The 17,840-nt window shown below is 28.9% G+C and overlaps 2 protein-coding genes and 1 long non-coding RNA gene across 3 annotated transcripts; all 3 read right to left on the bottom strand.

Annotated features, from left to right (window-relative positions):
* Positions 1-818: 818 nt before the first annotated feature.
* Positions 819-6,545, bottom strand: LOC140449204 (uncharacterized). The gene is made up of 4 exons (XM_072542372.1): positions 6,009-6,545; positions 2,164-4,697; positions 1,824-2,100; positions 819-1,234 (listed from the first exon to the last, which is right to left on the bottom strand). Exons 1-2 carry the CDS (start codon positions 6,238-6,240, stop codon positions 3,130-3,132), a joined length of 1,800 nt encoding a protein of 599 aa, XP_072398473.1. The 5' UTR covers positions 6,241-6,545; the 3' UTR covers positions 819-1,234; positions 1,824-2,100; positions 2,164-3,129.
* Positions 6,546-8,094: 1,549 nt separating this feature from the next.
* Positions 8,095-12,721, bottom strand: LOC140449203 (uncharacterized). The gene is made up of 4 exons (XM_072542371.1): positions 12,143-12,721; positions 9,356-11,331; positions 9,016-9,292; positions 8,095-8,426 (listed from the first exon to the last, which is right to left on the bottom strand). Exons 1-2 carry the CDS (start codon positions 12,390-12,392, stop codon positions 10,322-10,324), a joined length of 1,260 nt encoding a protein of 419 aa, XP_072398472.1. The 5' UTR covers positions 12,393-12,721; the 3' UTR covers positions 8,095-8,426; positions 9,016-9,292; positions 9,356-10,321.
* Positions 12,722-13,110: 389 nt separating this feature from the next.
* LOC140448259 (uncharacterized) lies at positions 13,111-14,188 on the bottom strand. The gene is made up of 3 exons (XR_011951667.1): positions 13,900-14,188; positions 13,524-13,659; positions 13,111-13,314 (listed from the first exon to the last, which is right to left on the bottom strand). It is a non-coding gene; the product is annotated as an uncharacterized lncRNA (long non-coding RNA).
* Between the last annotated feature and the right edge of the window lie 3,652 nt (positions 14,189-17,840).

The following is a 17,840-nucleotide window of genomic DNA, read 5'->3' as shown; positions in this document are numbered from 1 at the left end:
CAACAGAGATTTTTGTAGGATTGCATCTCTAAAAATTTACACTTTTCTCTGCTCTCAAGTTGAAAATTCAACTCTATTTTGTTTTCCATTTACTCAAGCATGTATCAAAAAGTTAGAAAAAGTTCAAAAATTTCTGAAATACGAAATACTAGATTTTTTTCTTACCAGAAGAATTGATTTGATCATTATTTTTAAGCTTAATAATCCAATCTCCTGAATTGCTTCAGCTAATTTGTTTTAATTTACTTTGTCATGTTTCCCATCACAGAATTAATTATGGTTCAAATAGAGGTGTGGTCCTAGTTATCATGCATGTTAATCAGTTACCTCATTAGATAGATTTGTTTAACTTATGTATCAATATCTTTAGGTTCTATTTGAAGCACTAAAATGCAAAATGATACTTTGTATAAATAAGTGTGTACTTGCAATTTCTTTAATGCTGGATTCTTGTTTAATTTTGACAATGGGTTTGTCCCATTTGTTCTCAATAAATAAAATTTACTAAAAAATACTGGATTTTTGTGAGATAATCAACAAATTCAATCGATTATGTTACATTCTAGCATACATTTGCTCTGCTTTTCTTGTAATGATCTACAACCAGGAAGAACAAAACCAACTGTATCAATACAGCATACAAGTACTAATACAAAAAGCAAAATCTACAAGCTATGACAATGATGCGAGTTACTAAAACACAACATTAATTTACTATAAAATTTATTCACAATAAAAGTTCTTTTATTGTGATGAAAACAAAATGAAAATGCTTTCAAACAAGTATACACTAAGTTTTAAAGATATTTGCAGTTTTTCTTATGATAATTAAATATAAATAACATGTTTATAAATTTATAAACATTTTAAACTATATTTAGTATAAATACCATCTAGAAAAATATCACATTAATTACTATTCGCATATCATCAAGTCCAAGTTATTACAAACAATTAAAAGAGTCAGAAATCAATTTAGATATTAGAGGTAAATAATATTCAGTGCGTAATATATATTCGAGATGTATGTAAAAATAAAAATTTAATAATTTTATTAGTCTTCCAAAATATCCTCTTCATTTATGTCTTGGTGAGGTTTATGAACAACTACACCATTTTGAATTTCTTCATTTAGTTTTTCGGCAAAAACTGAATATATTTAAGATATTTGACCAAGAAAGTTTTGTTTTTGGTCAGCAGTCCAATGTATAAACTTTTCTTTGAATAATTTCACCTAAAAAATAACTATGGTAAGACACTCATAATATAGACAATAAATCAATCACCCTATAAACAGTAAGATAAACAATATATTTGCTGCAATGAATCTGCTTATATGTAAAGTTAAAATAATCCTTTTCTTCCCTTTTCCATGTTGATATATCTGTTGAACCAAAATACTTGACAACATTCCAGTAGAGTATACGACTAAAAACTTAAAATTTATTTTTTTAAATAACTTTATGAGATCATTACTTAGTATACTCATCATCAAACATACTAAGTATATAATATCTTTAAATGAGAACAGTGAAATGTTAGTACATGATACTTAAAATGAAAATATTTGTACACTTGGTATGTTTCTAAAAAACATGTCACACAAAGACTGTTGTTTTTATGTCTGTAAATAGGAAAAATATTTTGATCAAACAAGAACCGTGTAATATTACAATCATTTCTCATGTAGCTCATAAATTTTAAATAATTACAAAAACTATTTAGAAGTAACAATAATATACCCTATTATAAAATTGAAACCTCTAAAATGTTTTAGATAATTTTACTATAGGTATAATTGTGGCTAACCCATATTTACTTACTTAAAATTGATTTGCTTCAAGAATTTATATAATAATGAACGAATGTGACACATATTTGGAAGATCTGGATGGTTGTTAATTTCACTTATAATTTTATTTAAAGTGGACATTTCATTCTTGCAAAAGAAGCTGTGTATTATCTGTTGTATAGATGTTTTAACTCTTTCATCATATGTTGCAAGGATAGAAGGTCGACCATCAATATTTTTAGGACATCTTACTGTTCCAGTCTGCTTATATTCCTTAATTGTTCTCTAAATAGTTGAATTCACAGCACCTAAAATTAACACATTACTTTAGTAAGTCTTGATGTTGTAAATAACTCTTCTGCAAAACTAACCTGTTGCCTGTTTTATTTTTGCTACCATAGCTGTTATTTTCCTTCCAGGATTATCAATTTTTATTTGTTTGTACATTTTTATAATGCATTGCTTTTCATTTAATGATAAATGACCCAAATCTACTCCGCGTTTTTTAGGTTGAGAAGGATACTTGGCATTGAATCCATATTGTTATCTTGATAGCGCTAATACGTCGCTAAATAGTTCTGGAAAGAACTGTTTTTTATATAAATTCAAACGAAAAATCTAAAAATTAAATGAATACCGCAGAAAATACAAAAAATCGTCAATATACATTTTGAATTTTAAAATTTCATAAATGTCATTAGTGTCAAAATGTCATAATTTAGTGGAGTAAACTTGCCTGCAGTTGGACCAATTACAAACAAGCATTACGGCGGGATAAATTTGAATTACTCCTGGTTAAAAAACAAACCATAGTTTTGAATATTTACTCAAATAATAATTATACTATACAATGTTTTCCAAAAAAACAAAGATTGTAGCAAATTCTGCTAAAATCACAGATTAAATTTACAATAACTTTATTTCTAAAGAATTTTGAGTATCCACGAAAAAAAAACTATTTCACTCACAAAAAGCCCTAAAATGACAAAAATTTCACTGTAGCGCCCTTTGGTGAATGTTTTTAGTAGCAATAAATATAAAAAATTAATTTCTTGTATCAAAAATTACTAAACTACATTTTTTTTTCTGTAAAAAAAGTTTAAAATTTGTCCAAAATCAACCACAATGTATATCAGAAGTACTTAAATGACAAATAAAAACTAAAATGGAAATTGGAGTACCTCGAAATTCTTTATACAGATTTTATGCAGTGTGCACTATCAAATGAGTTTTAAAGTACTTGCTTATCAAACCGTTAAAGTTTTTCTTCAGTGTGCACTGCCAAATGTCTTTTTAAAGTACTTGCTTCACTAAACTTTCTAAAACAAACTTCACACTTATAAAGGTTTTTCTCCAGTGTGCACCCTCATATGACTTTTCAAATTACCCATTTGAGTAAACTGCTTGAAACAAATTTCACACTTGTATGGTTTATTTTTAGTGTGCACTATCAAATGAGATTTCAAATTACCTAATTGGTTAAACTGCTTAAAACATATTTCACACTTAAACGGCTTTTCTCCAGTATGCACTCTCAAATGAGTTTTGAAATTACCTGTTTGGCTAAACTGCTTAAAACAAATTTCACACTTGTAAAGTTTTTCTCCAGTGTGCACTTTCAAATGAGTTTTGAAATTACCCATTTGGCTAAAATGTTTAAGACAAATTTCACACTTGTAAGGTTTTTTTTCAGCGTGCACTATCAAATGTGTTTTCAAAGTACTTGCTTCACTAAACTGCTTAAAACAAATGTCACATGTGTAAAGTTTCTCCCCAGTGTGCCTTCTCAAATGAGTTTTCCAATGATCTGCCCGAGAAAACGGCTTCAAACAAATTTCACACTTATAAGGTTTTTCTCTAGTGTGCACTATCAAATGTTTTTTTAAATTACTTGCTTCACTAAACTGTTTAAAACAGATTTCACACTTAAAAGGTTTTTCTCCAGTGTGCACTTTCTTATGATTTTTTAAATTGCCCATTAGACTAAACTGCTTAAAACAAATTTCACACTTGTAAAGTTTTTCTCCGGTGTGCACTTTAATATGTGTTTTCAAATCAAACATTTGACTAAACTGATTAAAACAAATTTCACACTTATAAGGTTTTTCTCCAGTGTGCACTCTGAAATGTCTTTTCAAAGTACCTGCTTCACTAAACCGTTTAAAACAGATTTTACACTTAAAAGGTTTTTCTCCAGTATGCACTTTCATATGAGTTTTCAAATTGCCCATTTGACTAAACTGCTTAAAACAAATTTCACACTTGTAAAAATTTTCTCCAGTGTGCACTTTAATATGTTTTTTCAAATCACACATTTGACTAAACTGATTAAAACAAGTTTCACAGTTATAAGGTTTTTCTCCAGTGTGCACTCTGAAATGTCTTTTCAAAGTACCTGCTTCACTAAACCGTTTAAAACAGATTTCACACTTAAAAGGTTTTTCTCCAGTATGCACTTTCATATGTCTTTTCAAAGTACCTGCTTCACTAAACCGTTTAAAACAGATTTCACACTTAAAAGGTTTTTCTCCAGTGTGCACTTTCATACGTTTTTTCAAATCACACATTTGACTAAACTGATTAAAACAAATTTCACACTTAAAAGGTGTTTCTCCAGTATGCACTTTCATATGAGTTTTCAAACTGCCCATTTGACTAAACTGCTTAAAACAAATTTCACACTTGTAAAGTTTTTCTCCAGTGTGCACTTTAATATGTGTTTTCAAATCACACATTTGACTAAACTGATTAAAACAAATTTCACACTTGTAAGGTTTAGTCTGAGCTTTTATACTGTTATTTATAGTTTTTTCATCGGCATGTTGACTTGTATAATGTCCTTTATGGGATGCATGTTCACAAAATGTTTCCATAATCTTAATTTTCTTCTCCTCATGAGTAACACCTAAAATATAAACCATCTATAAATATTTACTACAGAAGAACAATGAATACAGATAGAATAATAAATAAAGTGAAGCCTATCAAATGCCATATTATATAATATAATAAATATGTTTAGGCACACGAGTTTCAGTCTTGCACATGCGTAAGACGCTGCTTTCTTTTAAACAAGCCTTTGGCAATAAGTCCATCATAGCTATAAAATAACACAATATTCCATCTTTAACATCAATCATCATATCACCATCACGCTGGCTGTGACTGAAGTTATATCTGGACATGTTCTTATAACTTGATGTCAGTTAGTAAAACATTATTTGTAGCATTCTTTTATCTGCTCTAACCTTGGTCTATCTATTAATCTAACTCTCTCGGTTTTTGTCAATAGAATGCACAGTGCAGATTTAACTTCAACTTGGTTCGGCTAGATATTCTATTCACCCCAAGCTTCTGATTTTTAAAGTAGTCTTAAGCATCAGATATTTTTTTTTTACTATTAGCTTAAAGTTATATCGATCATGCCAAGATCCATTCTCATTTATTGAGCCATATTTTTTTGAAGATTATTCTCTCAAAATAATACTATTGTGGCATGAAGACCGTTCTGGCACCAGGAGTTCCATAATGACTATTAAACTTCTATGAGTCACCAATCATGCTCGACAACACATTCTGTGCACATTTTTGAACACAATTTGGGAAAATGTTCTACTTCTCGATTTATAGACTGTTTATCAGAATAATCTTGAATTTTTTTACATAGCTGTATAAAGACTTGCTGTATGGAAAGTAAATTTTGTAAGCTGTATTATATAATGGAATAAAGCATATACAAAGTGTAAATAAAATTGTAAATCAATTGTTTTAATTCTTGATAGACAAAGTCATTAGAAGAGTTGAAGAGAAGCATGATGTGGATCTGACCATCTCCAAGGACAGATTAAACGCAGATGCAGAATTCAGTGAAACAAGAGGGATAAACAGGAATTACAAATAGGAACAAACAACAGAACAACTAGACATACAAAAATTGTGACAACAAAATATCAAATATAATATCAAACTAAGATACAGAAGAAACAGCAAAAAAAAGATCATATACACAAAAAGAAAAGACAAAAACAAGAGAATAGTCCAATGAGAGTGTAATAAGCCCATAAAGAACAGAAATCAAGAAATATATGGAAAGAAGAACAAGAGAAAGGAAGCAGAATTCATTGATACAAATTTCATCTCCGTAAACACGGTTCCGGTTTATTAAACTAGTACCTTACTATTTATACTACTTGTTAGGTTACATACTGTTACTAACCTTTTTCAGTTTTTTGGTTGTCTTCAAGTGGGTTAAGTCTATTTATATGTTGGTGTATTTCAGTACTTGTAGGATATTCCTCTAAATCTAAATAATCATATGTGTCACGTTTATGTTGCCCAATGGATTCCTCCTTAATTTCACATTTAAAGCCATCCATAAGAGTATCATCTAAGTCATACTCTATTTTTACTTTACAGGTCTCCTCACTAAATTCTTGTTTAACTTCCATTTTATTATTTTCTGTACTTCTTCATTAATCAATACTAATTTGCTACTAAAGAAAGTACCATAGAGCATAACCCGTAGGTAAATGAATAAATTAAATAACTTAATCTACTGCAGTATATTAATCTGATCTACTGTGAAGCTGTTGATATATTTTTTTTGTATAATTTAATACATCCAGTTAGAATCTAATTTAATATCACAGTATATACCACCAACAGTTGTGTAAGTGAAATAGGACAAGTGTGAAGAGTGAATTGTATGGGTCCAGCCGTTCGTAATGGTGACGGCGCTACTAATCACGTTAGGTGGAGGCTTAGACAGAGAAAGAGGTATGACATACCAAGAGGCTTATGACGTTGACGTAAGTATTGTTGCCATTGTTTCACTATGATTTGTTTTTTAACCAGGAGGAGTAAACTAAAAAATGACTAAAAAGACAGATTCACACCCAAGAAAGTTACTAGAAAAGTCACCAAATACATCTTCTTTTTCGGTTGATTATCTCGGCCTTGCGGTAATCCAGTAATCAGTATCGGACAATCTCACACGTCGATTCTAATCCTAACCTAACTTTGCTTGTTTATTTATATTTGAATAATAATTTTTTCCAATAATATATTTTTTGTTTTTCTAATTACAATAAAAAAATGTTGGAATGTTATGAAGAATTTTTGGTTTATTTATCACATTATAGAAGAAAGTTGTCTTAATATCATATAATATATATTTAAATATCCCATGATCCAGTTTTATAGATCTCTCGAGTCTATGGTATTTAATTATAATTTAGAGAATGTTTTGATCGTAAGAGTCAATAATGTTACAGATGTACGTATGGTTTTTCACAGAAATTTGTCTTTTAATTTGCAAATAGATCTTATATACAACAAAGCTATAAAACGGCTTGGTTTCATTAAAAGACAACAGAGATTTTTGTAGGATTGCATCTCTAAAAATTTACACTTTTATCTGCGCTCAAGTTGAAAATTCAACTCTGTTTTGTTTTCCATTTACTCAAGGATGTATCAAAAATTAAAGAAAGTTCAAAAATTTCTGAAATACTGGTCTTTTAAACTGCCTAGACCATATTCTTATTCTGGTGTAATCAATTTCTTGAATTTAGATTTTTTCTTACCAGAAGAGTTGATTTGATCATTATTTTTAAGTTTAATAATCCAATCTGCTGAATTGCTTCAGCTAATTTGTTTTAATTCACTTTGTCATGTTTCCCATCACAGAATTAATTATGGTTCAAATATAGGTGTGGTCCTACTTCTCATGCATGCTAATCAGTTACCGCATTAGATAGATTTGTTTAACTTATGTATCAATATCTTTAGGTTCTATTTGAAGCACTAAAATGCAAAATGATACTTTGTATAAATAAGTGTGTACTTGCAATTTTTTTAATGCTGGAATCTTGTTTAATTTTGACAGTGAGTTTGTCCCATTTGTTATCAATAAATAAAATTACTAAAAAATACTGCAAATCTGTGAGATAATCAACAAATTCAATCTATTATGTTATATTCTAGTATAATTTTGCAGTTTTCTTGTGATGATCTACAACCAGGAAGAACAAAACCAACTGTATCAATACAGCATAAAAGTACGAATACAAAAAGCAAAATCTACAAGCTATGACAATGATGCGACTACTAACTAAAACACAACATTAATTTACTATAAAATTTATTCAGAATAAAAGTTCTTTTATTGTGATGAAAACAAAATGAAAATGCTTTATAACAAGTATACACTAAGTTTAAAAGATATTTGCCGTTTTTCTTATGATAATTAGATATAAATAACATGTTTATAAATTTATATTTAGTATAAATACCATCTAGAAAAATATCACATTAATTACTATTCGCATATCATCAAGTCCAAGTTATTACAAACAATTAAAAGAGTCAGAAATCAATTTAGATATTAGAGGTAAATAATATTCAGTGCATAATATATATTCGAGATGTACGTAAAAATAAAAATTGAATAATTTTATTAGTCTTCCAAAATATCCTCTTCATTTATGTCTTGGTGAGGTTTATGAACAACTACACCATTTTGAATTTCTTCATTTAGTTTTTCGGCAAAAACTGAATCTATTTAAGATATTTGAGCAAGAAAGTTTTGTTTTTGGTCAGCAGTCCAATGTATAAACTTTTCTTTGAATAATTTCACCTAAAAAATAACTATGGTAAGACACTCATAATATAGACAATAAATCAATCACCCTATAAACAGTAAGATAAACAATATATTTGCTGCAATGAATCTGCTTATATGTAAAGTTAAAATAATCCTTTTCTTCCCTTTTCCATGTTGATATATCTGTTGAACCAAAATACTTGACAACATTCCAGTAGAGTATACGACTAAAAACTTAAAATTTATTTTTTTAAATAACTTTATGAGATCATTACTTAGTATACTCATCATCAAACATACTAAGTATATAATATCTTTAAATGAGAACAGTGAAATGTTAGTACATGATACTTAAAATGAAAATATTTGTACACTTGGTATGTTTCTAAAAAACATGTCACACAAAGACTGTTGTTTTTATGTCTGTAAATAGGAAAAATATTTTGATCAAACAAGAACCGTGTAATATTACAATCATTTCTCATGTAGCTCATAAATTTTAAATAATTACAAAAACTATTTAGAAGTAACAATAATATACCCTATTATAAAATTGAAACCTCTAAAATGTTTTAGATAATTTTACTATAGGTATAATTGTGGCTAACCCATATTTACTTACTTAAAATTGATTTGCTTCAAGAATTTATATAATAATGAACGAATGTGACACATATTTGGAAGATCTGGATGGTTGTTAATTTCACTTATAATTTTATTTAAAGTGGACATTTCATTCTTGCAAAAGAAGCTGTGTATTATCTGTTGTATAGATGTTTTAACTCTTTCATCATATGTTGCAAGGATAGAAGGTCGACCATCAATATTTTTAGGACATCTTACTGTTCCAGTCTGCTTATATTCCTTAATTGTTCTCTAAATAGTTGAATTCACAGCACCTAAAATTAACACATTACTTTAGTAAGTCTTGATGTTGTAAATAACTCTTCTGCAAAACTAACCTGTTGCCTGTTTTATTTTTGCTACCATAGCTGTTATTTTCCTTCCAGGATTATCAATTTTTATTTGTTTGTACATTTTTATAATGCATTGTTTTTCATTTAATGATAAATGACCCAAATCTACTCCGCGTTTTTTAGGTTGAGAAGGATACTTGGCATTGAATCCATATTGTTATCTTGATAGCGCTAATACGTCGCTAAATAGTTCTGGAAAGAACTGTTTTTTATATAAATTCAAACGAAAAATCTAAAAATTAAATGAATACCGCAGAAAATACAAAAAATCGTCAATATACATTTTGAATTTTAAAATTTCATAAATGTCATTAGTGTCAAAATGTCATAATTTAGTGGAGTAAACTTGCCTGCAGTTGGACCAATTACAAACAAGCATTACGGCGGGATAAATTTGAATTACTCCTGGTTAAAAAACAAACCATAGTTTTGAATATTTACTCAAATAATAATTATACTATACAATGTTTTTCAAAAAAACAAAGATTGTAGCAAATTCTGCTAAAATCACAGATTAAATTTACAATAACTTTATTTCTAAAGAATTTTGAGTATCCACGAAAAAAAAACTATTTCACTCACAAAAAGCCCTAAAATGACAAAAATTTCACTGTAGCGCCCTTTGGTGAATGTTTTTAGTAGCAATAAATATAAAAAATTAATTTCTTGTATCAAAAATTACTAAACTACATTTTTTTTTCTGTAAAAAAAGTTTAAAATTTGTCCAAAATCAACCACAATGTACATCAGAAGTACTTAAATGACAAATAAAAACTAAAATGGAAATTGGAGTATCTCGAAATTCTTTATACAGATTTTATGCAGTGTGCACTATCAAATGAGTTTTAAAGTACTTGCTTATCAAACCGTTAAAGTTTTTCTTCAGTGTGCACTGCCAAATGTCTTTTTAAAGTACTTGCTTCACTAAACTTTCTAAAACAAACTTCACACTTATAAAGGTTTTTCTCCAGTGTGCACCCTCATATGACTTTTCAAATTACCCATTTGAGTAAACTGCTTGAAACAAATTTCACACTTGTATGGTTTATTTTTAGTGTGCACTATCAAATGAGATTTCAAATTACCTAATTGGTTAAACTGCTTAAAACATATTTCACACTTAAACGGCTTTTCTCCAGTATGCACTCTCAAATGAGTTTTGAAATTACCTGTTTGGCTAAACTGCTTAAAACAAATTTCACACTTGTAAAGTTTTTCTTCAGTGTGCATTTTCATATGAGTTTTCAAATTACCCATTTGACCAAACTGCTTGAAACACATTTCGCACTTGTAAGGTTTTATTTTACACTTATAAGGTTTTTGTCCAGCATGTACTAACAAATGTTTTTTTAAAGTATGTTCTTCTCTAAACTTTCTAAAACAAACTTCACAGTCATAAGGTTTTTCTCCAGTGTGCACTTTCAAATGAGTTTTCAAATTACCCATTTGGCTAAAATGTTTAAGACAAATTTCACACTTGTAAGGTTTTTTTTCAGCATGCACTATCAAATGTGTTTTCAAAGTACTTGCTTCACTAAAGTGCTTAAAACAAATTTCACATGTGTAAAGTTTCTCGCCAGTGTGCCTTCTCAAATGAGTTTTCCAATGATCTGCCCGAGAAAACGGCTTCAAACAAATTTCACACTTATAAGGTTTTTCCCCAGTGTGCACTATCAAATGTTTTTTTAAAGTACCTGCTTCACTAAACTGCTTAAAACAAATTTCACACTTATAAGGTTTTTCTCCAGTATGCACCCTCAAATGTGATTTTAACTTAGATGGTCCACCAAATTGCTTAAAACAAATTTCACATTTGTATGGTCCTTTTCTAGTCCGAACTTTTATATTTTTATTTATGGTTGTTCCTTCAGCATGTGGACTTGTATAGTGTACTTTATGGGATGAATGTTCACAGAATGTTTCCATAATTTTCATTTTGTTCTCCTCTTCCTCAGTAAAACCTAAAATATAAATATTTACTATAAGAGCAATGAATGCAAACAGAAAATAATAACCAAGTCTAGTACATTCTTATGATGCTGCTTTTTTTTAAAACAGGCATCTAGAAGTCAAAATATTTACAATAAATCAATCACAGTTATCAAATAAGACAATATTTCATCTTCAATATCAATCATCACTTCACCATTGTTGTTTTGTATGGCCGAAGTTATACCTGAACATTTCTAAGCATATTTTTCATTCCTTAAAGCTTGATGTCAGATGATAAAACATTAATTGTAGCATTCTCATCTGCCCCAAGACTTCATCTCAACCTTGGTCCATCTATTAATCTAGTTCTGCCAGGTACAAATGTTAACAAACATTCTCAACATTTAATAAAATTTGCTTAGTGACAGTTTTGTATATAATTTTGAACTTTGTATTTATTATTGAACCTAAATGTAAAGGTAATATAAAAAAAAGACTAAAGCTGAAGTAGAGACATAGTAAACACAGCAATTCAGGTAATATAATAACGTAATTTTAAAAATTGCTAGTATGACTCAATTTATTCTCATTAGGTAAGCCAGTAATAACATTTTAATATTGGGTATGATTGCTATTAATATTTGCATGCTCCAACAGGTTTGGCCAATACACTTTTGCGTTTTTAAAACATAATGTTAAGTTATGTTATACACTTCTTCTGTTGCAATTAACTAGTGGACTAAATTTCAAAAATTTGTTAAAACTATAACTTAATATTTATTATACCTACTCAAAAAACGATGTTTTTATTTTTACCCAAATGTAGGTATATTTACTTACCTTCTTTGGTTTTTTGTTTTTCATTAAAATAATTAACTTTATTTCCATCTTGTTCTATTTCAGTCTTTACATGAAATTCAAAAGTATTATCTTTACTTGCTACACTGGATTCTTTCTTAATTTCACATTTAAAGCTTTCCAAAAGAGCATAATCCAATCCATTATTCTCTATTTCTACTTTACAGGTTCGCTCACTGATTTCTTGTTTTATTATTTCCATTTGATTGAACTTGATTAATTTTTTTACCATCAACTAATTCGTGTCCATAATATTCCTTGATAACACAATTTAAGCAAAGAATATAGAGGCAATAGTTTAATGCTAAAGAATATTTGGTCCTAATGTAGTTAAAGTAGTAACATATATTCTTTGGTAGTAAGACCAAAGAATATAGACGCTTAGTAAGACGGTACGATGTCTACGGAGATGAAATTTATATCAATGGGTTCTGCTTCACTTACTGATGATTGCACAATAATTTTTATTCTTTGAATCCGAAAAACATTATTTTTTATGTAATTTTCATTTAAAATGTCTTATTTTTAAAAGCCACCGCCATTATTTACAATGAAACAACATTATAGCACATAGCCCACTAGTAAGGTAAGTCATATAGAAAGATTTGGGAGAGTTTCTAGCGCCAAGTGCGGACGGGCCGAAACTAATCTCATTTGGCCACAAATTTAAAATTTGTTATGAATTTTAGGTGGCAAATTCAAAAAATATGCTTTTAATGAAAAATAAAGTATTCATAAAATAAGAAATAAAAACTTATGCTATGCCAAAAAATATATTCTCTTTGTCCAAAAATATAGTATACACTTACCTACGCATTTTTATATATTCTACAGGGAAGTTTTTCTTTATTATTTTGTGACTACATCTGTTGTCCATTACATTAACAAACCAATGTCCTGAAAACAACAAAATAAAACACAGATATCCTAAAACTTATTTATTTGTCTAATTTTCTGTGGCAAAGTATTGGCAACAAATATTCTCCTCCTACTCATTCCTTAAGCCCTTGTCAGGGTGTGGGTGGGTGGAGACAGTCTAAATATTTTTAGCTTGCTGTCTCCATTGACTGCGATCCTGTACCACATGGACAACTTCATGTAAGGATTTTTCCACCAATCTTCATTTAATCTTCCTATCGTGTTGCGAGATCTTCCTATTGATAAACAAATATATATAATTGATGGATTCGACCGTTACTTGATGGAAATTCATTTTATGTAACAATAAAACACTGAAAACTTTGTTTTCAAAACTTCCACAACATTTTGTGGAAGTTTTGAAAACAAAGTTTTAGTGTTTTATTGTTATACAAATATATATGCCTCTATATTCATTAGTACTGGTTTGTTATTAGTTCCATACATTCTAAAATACTCTTCCTTAAAGGACCATCTGTAGATAATAAAGTGTAAACTCTAGCATTTCTGCCATCTTGCTCTTCAGGATCATCACAAATTAGTATGTAACTATTGCTCAGAAGTAGAAGGTCCATGAAAATCTATAATAATAATATATTATTAAATTAAGAAAGTATGACTTTTTGTATAAAATAAGGCAACTTTTAGGACTGCCAGTATAATAGTTAAGAGTATAGAGTATTAATGATTTTAAAATATACGTAGTATATAAATGTTGGTTAAGATTTAAAGGCAATTTAACTACAGAAGCAAAATGTACAAAATAGTATCGAGTTTGTATTTATTAACGAAAGTTTGGTATCATTAGGTGCTGTTCTTACCTGGTGTTTGTAAAAATAAACTCCTAATCCTCAGAATGTTTAATAGCCCTTTGTCCAACTTTAACTTTCACTCATCCAAAAAAATATTCTTTTGATTTTTTCGATTTGGTGTATTTTTCCACAGTGTATTGCTAAAGAATTCTTTTAGCCTTAAACTATTATAGCTTCTTCTATTTTAGCAATGTTTATTAGATATACCTATTATATAAAAATTGATGTATACTGTTTTTATCTCATAATTCTAAAATTTTTGATACAATGTTTTTATTTTTTATAACGACTAACGACAGTTTGCAATTTGCAAAGAAGTGGATTACAATGTTGCCACTAACTAATTTTGTTTGCTGAATACTCAAAATTCTTAAGAAATAGGTTATTGTAAACTTAAGCTGTGATTTTAATAGAATATTTGCTTATACAATCTTTGTTTTTTTGGAAAACATTGTATAGCATAATCATTATTTCGGTAAATATGCAAACTAGTGAAAACATGGCAACACCACTTACATCAACGTCACCTCGTCTTCCTATGTCATAACCCCCTAACAGAGAAAAACCCAACACAGAGAAGCGACAGCTCTTTGAAGTTACGTGGCCAAGCCGCCAATGACAGCTAACAACCAGAAAATTAATAGTCAGTGGGCATATCACACAATATAAATTCTTCGAGCGTAGGCGCAAAATTTCGGGCCAATGTTTTTTAAATGCATTCATTTTTTCCGAATCCTGAAAAAACTAATAAGTATTTTTGAAAAATTTAAACGCAGAGTGAAAGACTACATTATTACTGAGGGCCGAAAGTCCCTGAAAACTTCTATAATATTTATTTTAATAAGTTACAGGGGTGAAAGAAAAAGAGAAAATTTAGTGTGATTTTTAATTTGAAATATCTCATTCAAAAAAACTTTTTGTTTATTCTAAGGGACTTTCGGCCCTCGGTAATAATGTAATCTTTCATTCTGTATTTAAATTTTTCAAAAATATTTGTTAGTTTTCTCAGGATTCGAAAAAAAAAATGATTGCATTTAATTATCGTTATGAATCGTATTATATGAAAATATTGAAGGTACTGCGTCATGCGCCAATGTTTTTCTTCTATTTCCTTTTACAATAACATTATCTTCAAAATGCAGTTCACAAATCCTATAATTATTATAAAGTGAATCCATTTTGAATAACAAATCTTCTCGTCTGCAAGCTTCTATCCACACTTTGGCACTACAAATTTTTAACAGAACAAATTTTAAACAAAGAACTTTGTCTGTATTTATAAATAATACTTTATTACTTACAATTATAAGAGTATTAGCACTGTTATTCTATGGTATTAGTATATTCTAAGTATATTGTAAGTAATGAAATATTTAACTTTTGTCAATATCTAATCTTAATAAATTTTCAGTTTTCTCCTGAAGAAGTCACAAAAGTGTCACTAAATATTGAGATATACAACAAATAAAGTTTTAATATTTTTTATTTGTAATTCCCATTTAAAACTCCTAAATATTTTATGTATTTCGATCCATATATTTGATCTTTTTTATTTATATTTAACGAATTAAAAATTGGCAGAAAACTTTTGTATATAGCAAAAAGTAGATGAGTACCTATTTAGTTTTTTCATAATTTAATGTAAGTTTGTTTATTTGCAACCATGTTTTTGCAATTTTGAAGTCTTGTTCTGTTGGAATTTTAAGATTTTCCCAATTATCGGTCTAATTATGTTTCCAACAATTTTTAGTTTGAGCATTTTAGTAATTTCTTTGTTTCGTTTAAGAGCGTAGACGCAAAATTTCAGGCCAATGCTTTTTAACATTTTTTTGGAATCCTGAGAAAACTAACAAATATTTTTGTAAAATTTAAACACAGAATGAAAGATTACATTATTACCGAGGGCCGAAAGTCCCTTAGAATAAACAAAAAGTTTTTTTGAATGAGATATTTAAAATTAAAAATCACACTAAATTTTCTCTTTTTTTTCACCCCTGTAACTTATTAAAATAAACATTATAAAAGTTTTCGGGGACTTTTGGCCCTCAGTAATAATGTGGTCTTTCATTCTGCTTTTAAATTTTTCAAAAATACTTATTAGTTTTTTCAGGATTCGAAAAAAATGAATACATTTAAAAAACATTTGCCCCAAATTTTGCGCCTACGCTCTTAAATCAAATATTCCCGTGTATAAAACCCTCTATATATTTTTATTTCTTAAAAATACTATATTCGTATTGTTATTGTCTTCGAGCGCGCCGACATTTGGCCACCATCTGTTGATTTTTTGACCTAGCCTTCGGAGACTTGCGTCTTTCAATAAAAGAAAACGCACTGTCACCAAATTTAATGTTTTCAGTTTGAACTAGGTATCCCTTGGCAGACCAAAGTTTATTTTTTTATAGCTCGGACAGACACGTCGGCGTCGGCTTACTGTTCGAAAGTCAAACCAATACTATTATGTAATTAGTAATAACTAATAATAATTACAAAGCAATAGTAATTACCTGTTATTATTCTTAGGAAATCTAAATAAACTTATTCCTTTTCCTGTCACAGATGAACATCCGCGAATCGCACAAATATATCCAGCCATTTTAAATATAAATTAAACTTTTAACTATAAACTATAACTATAAACTTATATATTTAACTATAAACTATAACTATAACCTTTTAACTATAAATAAATTATATAAATGGTCAAATGCACTTAATGCGTCGAGTATTTACCATAGACGCCTACGGACTATCGAATACAACCAGAATTAAAGAATAAGCACGTGTTTTTGACAGTAATACAACCAGAATCGGGCATGCGTATACAAAAATGGTACCCGCTTTTGGACCGCTGTGTCGCTTCTATGTGTCTCTGTTATTCTAGGCCCCTAACGTGACTAATAGCGCCGTCGCCATTACGAACGGCTGGGCTTATGCAATTCTCGCTCCTCACCTTTCGTATTCCAAATACACTACTATTTGTGGTACATACTGTGAACAACAAGAAATGACATGAATGTCAACTGTTTCTTTTCTTAGGATCAAGAAGTGTAATTCTAACCAGTGTTGCCATAGTTATACAAAATATGTTTTCTTATGAAAAATAAAAAATTTGATTTTTAATATAACATTTTTGATTATTATTATATTATTCTTCTTCTAGTGCCCATCCGTTTCGGATGTTGGCGACCATCATGACATGGCAATCTGTAGTTTGCACACTGCTGCTCTGAAAATATTTGTGGTTGTTGTGTTAAACCACGAACATAGATTTTTTCTGTAGATGTTTTTCTTACCTACTTTTAATAGAAAATTACTGCTTTTTTACCAGGGTTAGGTTAGGTTAGATTTGATTAGGTTTGATTACGTTAAGTTAGTTTATTATCGTAGGTATCCATAATGACAACTGTTTTTTAGGATCAAGAAGGGCAATTCTCACCAGTGTTGCCATAGTTATACAAAATATGTTTTCTTTTGAAAAATAATTATGATTTTTAATAATTATATAACATTTTATTCTTACCTACTTTTAATAGATTACTGCTTTTTTAGCAGGTTAGTTTAGGTTAGATTTGATTAGGTTTGGTAGGATTTGTTTACGTTATGTTAGGTTTATTATCGTTGGTTTACATTTTTAATAATAAAACGTAAAGAAAAATATGCAATTTTTCAAATAATAAAAATTGTGAGCTTCCCAGCCTAGATGACAACTAAGACCATTTATAATCAAACAATAAAACTTATCAGATATTTATTGCTCGTCACATTTATTCGTTGTTGTTAAACTTTTATAATTAAGACATTTTTAATGATTTATTTGATCAACGGTCAATAAGACTACCATTAGAACTTTTAGAACTAATAATTGCAATCATTATACAAAGCATTCTTAAACAATATTTGTTTGAACGTTGTTTTAACTTAATGATAGAAATAAAAGTTTCCAGCGT

Source organism: Diabrotica undecimpunctata, chromosome 8 (genome assembly GCF_040954645.1).
Source record: "Diabrotica undecimpunctata isolate CICGRU chromosome 8, icDiaUnde3, whole genome shotgun sequence".
Taxonomy (NCBI): domain Eukaryota; kingdom Metazoa; phylum Arthropoda; class Insecta; order Coleoptera; family Chrysomelidae; genus Diabrotica; species Diabrotica undecimpunctata.
This window is presented reverse-complemented; position numbering and strand designations above follow the sequence as displayed.